Genomic DNA, 8,448 nt, shown 5'->3' with positions numbered 1-8,448 from the left:
TATATATATATATAACAATAACTAAAAATAAACTCAGCATAATTAATTTCAATATTATAAATATATCATATTAAATACTAACTTTGTAAAACAATATATAAATTACTTACTTTTCAATAACATAATTATTCATAATAAATATGATATGATAACCACAAAAAGTAAAGCAAATAATTTGTTAAAGAAAAAAAGGAAAACGCATCAACAAGAAAAGAAGATTATTGCACACCTTTGAAGGGGAAATTTAATTCTACTTTCTTTTGTAAAAAAGGCCTATGTTTTGAATTAAAATTTCATAAAAAATTTACATGAATATATTTGATCCTAATTATTAATTGAGGTTAAATTCAGACTATTTCATAATATTTTTCCTAATTTATTATACCATCAAATTAAGTTACTTGCAATAATATATAAAACCGTTGTCCACTCATAACAAACACAATATGAAAACTTTGAAAAAAACGAATTTAATAACATATTAAAATTACATAAATAGTATAAAGATTTTTGTACTATATAGTGTATATATAACTTAAACTCGTAATATTTTCGAGCAAAAGTCTTGATTCAAAAAAGATATTTTATTTTTTAAAGACTCCCATTATGTAGACAATACTTTTAATCTTAACCAAAAATTAAAGAAAAAGGAAGTATACATCTTTTTTTTTCATACATAAAGGAGGGGATGTCTTTGATTGTTGAAACTTTATGATGCAAGTATCATTTCAATGGGAAAGCTCTATGTTTTCTGCATCCCTATGTGATCTTTTTTTTTTTTAATTTGTCATATATATATATATATATGAAATAATTTATCATTTTATATCTGTTTTATAATTATTTATTGTTTTAGAACAAACTTTACGAGACTCTCCATAAAGAATTGGGGGAGTAGTATATATAGCCTCATCATAATCTCAGGCATATTTGGATATTTTGTAGGAATTAAGTGATTTTTTTTTAATTTTTTTGTGTGTTAGCCCATGAATATTTTGATGAAACAACTTACTGGCAATTTTTTTGAATCTTTTTTATTAGACTCTCTTTAAGAAGTTGAGGGAGAACTGCATATATGCTCACCATGATCTATGACATTTTTGGGTATTTAGGAGTCATTACGTAGAAATTAGTCGATTTTAAATTTTTCGCGTATGTTAGCCTATGAATATTTGGTGAAAGGGCTTTCGTGTTTTTTTTTTAAAAAAAAATTATGGAACACTCCAAAATGAATTGTTGAAAAAGTACGTATAACCTCACCATGATCTGTTGTATTTTTTTGGCATACAAGAGTCAATTTTTTCAATTTCTTGTGTACGTTAGCCCATGAATATATGGTGAATTATCGTCCGAACAATTATTTTGGAAAAACCTTACGAGACCCTCCATAAGGAGTTAGGGGAGAAGTATCTACAATGTCATCGTGATCGGCGATAGTTTTGGGCATTTAGGAGTTATTTTATATATAGAAATTAAACGATTTTTCAATTTTCGTGTGTATTAGGTCATGAATATTTGATGAAATGATTTGAGGGCGATTTTTTACAAGACTCTCTCTAAGTAGTAAGGGAGCAATAAGTATAACCTCACCTTGATCCGCAATATTTTTGGGCATTTAAGAATCATTTTATAGGAATTAAGTGATTTTTCGGTTTTCCTTTGTGTTAACCTATGAACATTTGGTAAAACAACTTCCGGACAATGTTTTTGAAAAAAATTTACGAAACCAGCCGTAAGGAGTTAAGTACATATAGCTTTATCATTATCTGCGATATTTTTTGGAATTTATTATTCATTTTATAGGAATTAGGAAATTTTATGTGTTAGCCTATGAATATTTGGTTACATGGCTTTCGGACGATTTTTTTTCAAAAAAACTTACGAGTTCCTCCCTAAGGAATGGGGGAGTAGTACGTATAGCTTCATTATGATCTGCGAAATTTTGGCATATTAGGAGTTATTTTATAGGACTTAAGCGATTTTTAAATTTTTTTGTGTATATTAGCTCATGAATATTTGATCAAATTATATTCGGATGACTTTTTGAAAAAATTTTACGAGACTCTCCGTAAGAAATTGGGTGAGCAATATGTATAAGCTCATGATGACCTGCGCCATTTCTAAGTCATTTTATACAAATTAGGTGCTTTTTAAAATTTTCATGTGTTTTAGCACAAAATCATTTAATGAAATCGCTCCCGGCCGATTTTATAAAAAAAAACATAAAATATGTTTGATTGATTTAGAATACCGATGATTTCTAATATCTAAAGTTGATGTAATAAAGTTATCATTTTATTTGTTATTTTTAAGGAATGTTCTTAATAATATATGACAAGTAAAATGGACGGAGAGTGTATTATATTTGACTAAATTATAAACTAGAAATATTCATATCAACGTCTCTATGAAGATCTAATTTCATTTAAATAGTTTATAAGTAATGATGCAATACGAAAATGACACCACAAGCGCCTGTAGCTCAGTGGATAGAGCGTCTGTTTCCTAAGCAGAAAGTCGTAGGTTCGACCCCTACCTGGCGCGGTTCATATACAACTTTTTTTTTTAAGTCTGAACTAGAAACCGTGAATTTATACGTCACACCGAGACAACTTTATGATTTCCTAGGATCAAAAAACTGTGAGCTTGTACGTCACACCGAGACAACTTTATGATTTCTTAGGACCAAAGAATCGTGAACATATAGGCCACCGACCCCTACCTGGCGCGGTTCATATACAACTTCTTTTTAAGTCTGAAATATAAACCGTGAATTTATACGTCACACCGAGACAACTTTATGATTTCCTAGGACCAAAAACTGTGAGCTTGTACGTCACACCGAGACAACTTTATGATTTCCAAGGACCAAAAAACTGCGAGCTTGTAAGTCACACCGAGACAACTTTATGATTTCCTAGGACCAAAAAACTGTGAACATATAGGCCACCGACCCCTACCTGGCGCGATTACAATATACCCTTTTTTATTCTAAACTCAAAACCGTGAACTTATACGTCACACCAAAACAATTTTATGATTTTCGAGGCCCACATAACCGTGACCTTGTAGGTCATGACCCCTACCTGGCGTGATAATAATATACCCTTTTTTAGTCTAAACTCGAAATCAAAGACAATTTTATGATTTCCGTGGCCCACAAGACCAAGAACTTTTATAGGTCATGTAGAGACAACTTTATGATTGAGACCGTGAACTTATACGTCACACAGACAATTTTATGATTTTCGCGCCCCACAAAACAATGAACTTTTATAGGTCATGGGGAGACAACTTTGTGATTGAAACCAAGAACTTATACGTCATATAGAGACAATCTTATGATCTCCAGGGTGCACAAAGGACACAACTTTATGATTGAAACCGAACTTTATATATTAGAATAGAAATGAAGCAATAATCAGACAAGTTGTAATACATAAATTTATCTTACATAATACTACAAATTATTTGTCTTTTTTTTTAACCTTTTTATGTCTGAAATCCAGCATATTGAACACCAGTTAATAGAAATTACAATATACAAAAAAAAATATGTTCCAATTCCCATTTCTTTAACAAGACCTTGTTGTCTTTAACCTATCTCCCTTTTACAACCTGATGGAACAGCATTTTCGCGATGCTCTAGAAAGAAAGCGCGAAAAAAAACACAAACAAACATTACGATTTACGAGAGGGCTGCTGCATTCTCAAGCCTCAAACAGCAGCACCAACTGGTGCACCAGCCTTAAGCCTTGATGAACCGTAGAGTGTTTCTTCAAATCGAATGATCTCATTCTTGGAACCATAAGCAACTTGAGTCCGGTCATCAAGATTAACGATCACCTTATCAAGGACGGATTGTTTCCCATCGCTGCTGTAACCTCCAGCTTTTTCGATCAAGAATCCTAACGGTGCCACTTCAAACAGCAATCTAAGTTTCGCCTTAGCTGTTGGAGATGTCACGTTTGTGAATATACCTTTCTCCTTTACAATTATCTGTCAAAAATCGAGAAGGGAATTCAACAACTTATACATATATATGTAAAAAGAATCATTTAGTATAATGTTCAACGCCCCGTTGCACCACTCTGCCTCCTGATCACATATTTGCAAAACGAGTAAAAAACGAGAAAAGAGATGACACATACCTGGTTTACATCAGGCACCATTCCTCCGGTGTATCTCAAGGTGTATTTCTCCTTCACATAGTATTCGATCAGCTGTTATCAAGAATCAAGAGTCAGAACGCGGAATTTCATTTTAGTAGGAAATGCAATTTGTACAAACACACGTTCGAGTACAGATATAAGTAATTGAAGACAAAAATACGAGAAATGATAGTAAACCTTGGCGTAATCAGGATTGTCAAATGTGGCTCTTAAATTTCCAGGGGAGAACATTTTTCCTTCTCCGATTTCTGTTGTATCCTTAACATGTTGCCATTTTCCTATGAACATAAACAAGCATCGATATTGAGACAACTCGTAGCAAGAAAAGTCTAAACTATTACAAATCAATGTATGTCAAACCTTCATCAAGGAGGAGGAATTCATGGGTCCCGGGAACATCTTTAAGAGCAAGAACGTATGTAGTTCGCGGTCCAAATATTCCCATAGCTGCTGCAACTTGCTCTCTTCCTGTGATCCCGGTTAACTTATCCCCGGGCCATACACCAAAGATGGTTCCAACTGTAAAGTTCGTGTCCACGATACTAGAACCATCAAGTGGATCAAAAGCAACACTAAATCCTCCTGTTTGATACAAATAGAACTCATCAGTGTCTTTAATACTATTATGTTTCTTCAAAGTAGTACTTGACGTCAAAAAGTCGAAAAATGGTATTTCAAAGTTGACATTTTGTTTAGACATGCATTTTACTTGAAAAAAAAGTTGACGTTTTCAAAAAATTCAAGTGTATAATCAAACAAAGTCGTAAGTTGTTCCGAATTAGTAATTACATAATCTGCTAACCTTCAGCAGGGCCCCCCATGTCTTGGAGCTCAGGAACTTCCTCAGAACAAGCATATTTGCAGAAGTGTGAATATGTCAAGGCCTACACATCAAGAATCAAAAGAACAAGTTTTCGTCAAACTTAGATAAGAATTACATCCACTGTTTCAATTCGTTTGTCTGGTTTTGACCCGACACGAAGTTTAAGAAAGTAAAGAAAATTTTTGAATCTTGTGATTTTAAACTAAAAATACGTTAAATGTACCAAAATGTCCCCTTTAATCCAGTGGTTTTAAACATGTCAGGTGAAAAGTTAGAAGTAAAAAATTGTCAAAAAAGAGAAGAGACGTTCTTCTTTTAAAACGGACTTAAAAGTAGAAAGGAAAATAAGACAAACAAATTGAAACGGAGGGAGTAACGCACATTGTAGAGAATCAATTTATCAAGTAGCAATAGGCATAAGCCTCTTCTGTCATATAGGGTGGAGCAACATGTACTAAAGGTGGTTCGATTGAAATCCCTTTTATCGACAAATTAACATTATAAGTAAAGTAAAAACAAATCGTTTAGTACATATATAAACGATTGAATCCCCTTGACATCAAGTATAATATCAAAGGTGGTCCAAAAACTTGTTTTTGCTCACACGTTGCGAATGTGTATACATGCATTTTTTTTTATAAAAAAAAAATCCTGGCTCCGCTACTGTATAGTTTTGTACCTCAAAGAGAAGCTTATCGGCAAGCATATCGACAGCAAGCTGTTCATCACCAAAAGAATTGACACAAGCAGTTCCTCCACAAGAAGCTGTTCTGACTTTGAAGGCAATTGTTCTCAATGCTTCTCCCATACACATCATTAACCTGATTAACCCCTTATCTGAGGTTGATTTTGAAAGAAATTCTTCCTATAAAATACACCAATTATAACAAGTCATTTTCATTAATTTCTTATATAACAATTACATTAAATAAGATTAATCAACAAACATGATCAAACTTACCAAGCTATCACCAATCTCACATTTTGTCACCAAAGAAGAATTTTTTGTCCTAGACACCTTTAGTGATGATTTAGGCGCAACGCGCAATGATTCCCCAAATAATGAGCTTGATTTCAAACTCTGCAAGAATCTCATGTCATACTTAAAGACAGAAGCGAATTCAGAATTTTAAAGTTATGAGTTCTTAGTCCTTGGAAAGAGTACTTAATAGATTATTTATACATATAATAATAAGTAGATTAAGGTCTAAGCCAAAGTGTTGAATGCCTTGAATCGGACCCGTTCCAGCAGAAAGAACGGGGGTCTCGCTGCCCGGTCAGCGAGTCGGGGGGTCCAGGGGGCGACGCGCCCCCTGGCCTGGGGTGCGGGGGGCGGAGTCGCCCCCGGCCCGACGGTATACAATGTTGTTGTATTGGGCCCTTAATTATCTGTCAATTCTGTATTTTGGGCCCAAGCCTGTTAGGGCGTAGCTTAGCACTATATATAGACGCTATGGCAAACCCTATTCTGTATTCTGTTCTTGCCTCTCCATAATAAAACTGCTCCCCCTCTTCTCCGTGGACGTAGCCAATTTATTGGTGAACCACGTAAATCTGTTGTCTTGTTTTTCGCGTTTATGTTTTCTCGTATTATCTCGAATTCCGCATAACACAAAGCTACTAGGTTCTGCCAAATCCATAGACCACAACAAGAAAACTTTGAATTACATGGTGATTTTCCCGGAGATTAGTATGAAAATCCGTATGAAACTTATTTTCCTGCAAATTTTCATACTAACTTTTAGGAAAATCTCCATGTAATTCACATTTTTCTTGTAGTGCGACAGACTCATAGCTCTACCCTTGCTTATAGCTCATCTATACTTGCTTTGTTTAGATGTACAAGTTCATGATATCCAAGATATTTTTGAAATTTATGATAGTGTCCTAAATTTATTTAATTAGTATAGAAAAATGAAGAAAAATCAAATGGAAATTAATTAAGACATACCCTTGAGTTGAATGAAGGGGAAATGGATCTTGAAGTTGCAAGTGAAGTTGAATATTGTTGAGAAGAAACATTTGGGAGAAGAGATGTTACTCTTGCACAACATGTAACACTAGTCTCCATTTTGTGTGTTTAAAATTAAGAATTTTGAGAATGGAGAGGGCAAAATATCCTACAATGAACAAATATAAAAATTTTATCTCAAAGTTGTTGCTATAGTTGAGTTAGTTTTAGCCTCTAACTTTTTTGGGGCATGGGGTCTAAGGGGGTGGGGGGTGGGGTATTAGATAAGTAGTTAATGAGATGTTGCCACGTGGAAGATATTTGTATAGATAGGTTGATATAAAGGGGGTATGGGTGAGATTAATGACCATCACTCATATTTTTGTGACTCAATTATCATTGTTACTAAAGAGATATGGTTTCTATTGAGTAATGACCTTTCTTCATTTTGTTTCTATTGGGCAACTTGACATAGCCCTATCATGCTTTTTTTTTTCTTTTAAACGATCGTGTTATTAGGGTCAACTTCGTTTCAAGTCATTAGAATTGAGATTTTTTAAATGAAATTTAGTTTATGAGTACCATCTATTCAAGCTACTAACAATCAAACTTTTAAATTATATTGTCGTTTCTTCGCATACTTTTTAATTGTGATAACTAAATGTTATTATAAAGAATAATATAATGTTATATGAAAATTCAAATTTAAAGAAATTAGGTCGTTTATAGGTAAATCTATAGAAAATGATTGTTATTAAGATATCTGATTATATATGTCTCTCTACCTACTTACACCTTGTCAAATGGATGGCTGTTATATTATTACATCGTACTTGTATTTTACTGTATTATTTTGATTAATATAATATCTGAACTTATATTATTTTCTATCGTTACATAATACTTGTCATATATCTACTAAGCATATCATATTGTACTTGACAATTTATTTACGAATCTTTAGTATGTGGCGGATTATCACATGAGGCTACATATTCCAGTGGGTACTGAAGTTTGTTCCCTATGTTCAAGTTGTGAAAACTCATCTAACATTTATTTTTTGATTGTGAATATTGGACCAAGATGGTCCAATGGGCTTGAATAGTTAAGCAAGAAGATTTCATAACAAAAAAGCCCAAATAAAGGTGTAGGTAATCTTTATAATAATATAATTACCAAAAACGAAAGGGAAAATTGTATAAAATAACAAATATTTAGCTTATATTAGGACTATAGCTACAGCTTGAGAAACTAGTAATTTGTGGCTATAGTTTTCCCAATTTTTGTTATTCGCCTGATTCGTATAAATCCAGAATTTGCATAATTCGGTGTCTAATCGTATAGATCCAGCATTTTGTTTATGTTTACCATAGCTATTTGTATACGATTTATGAAAAAAATCATTATAAATTACCTTGTTTGTATATTGGCAAGTGAAATATACAAAAGAAGTTTTTGAAAAATCCTAAATGTATAAATACAGAATGTCTATATACTTACCA

At 33.0% G+C, this 8,448-nt stretch overlaps 1 protein-coding gene and 1 non-coding gene across 2 annotated transcripts; one reads left to right on the top strand and one right to left on the bottom strand.

Annotated features, from left to right (window-relative positions):
• The first annotated feature begins 2,471 nt into the window (after positions 1-2,471).
• TRNAR-CCU lies at positions 2,472-2,544 on the top strand. The gene has a single exon. It is a non-coding gene; the product is annotated as a tRNA-Arg (tRNA).
• Positions 2,545-3,410: 866 nt separating this feature from the next.
• On the bottom strand, positions 3,411-7,147 carry LOC107020395 (sedoheptulose-1,7-bisphosphatase, chloroplastic). Its single transcript, XM_015220738.2, has 8 exons — positions 6,947-7,147; positions 5,957-6,076; positions 5,675-5,860; positions 4,975-5,056; positions 4,533-4,754; positions 4,350-4,450; positions 4,152-4,223; positions 3,411-3,999 (listed from the first exon to the last, which is right to left on the bottom strand). The coding sequence occupies exons 1-8, from the start codon at positions 7,064-7,066 to the stop codon at positions 3,718-3,720; spliced, it is 1,185 nt and encodes a 394-aa protein (XP_015076224.1). The 5' UTR covers positions 7,067-7,147; the 3' UTR covers positions 3,411-3,717.
• Positions 7,148-8,448: the final 1,301 nt, after the last annotated feature.

This window comes from Solanum pennellii, chromosome 5 (genome assembly GCF_001406875.1).
Source record: "Solanum pennellii chromosome 5, SPENNV200".
In the NCBI taxonomy this organism is placed as follows: Eukaryota; Viridiplantae; Streptophyta; class Magnoliopsida; order Solanales; family Solanaceae; genus Solanum; species Solanum pennellii.
This window is presented reverse-complemented; position numbering and strand designations above follow the sequence as displayed.

Coding starts and splice junctions, on each gene's coding strand:
- LOC107020395 (XM_015220738.2), bottom strand. CDS start 7,066: ATGGAGACTAGTGTTACATGTTGTGCAAGAGTAACATCTCTTCTCCCA. Junction 6,077..6,946: donor CCCCTTCATTCAACTCAAGG/GTATGTCTTAAT, acceptor AGATTCTTGCAG/AGTTTGAAATCAAGCTCATT. Junction 4,755..4,974: donor CATGGGGGGCCCTGCTGAAG/GTTAGCAGATTA, acceptor TGTATCAAACAG/GAGGATTTAGTGTTGCTTTT.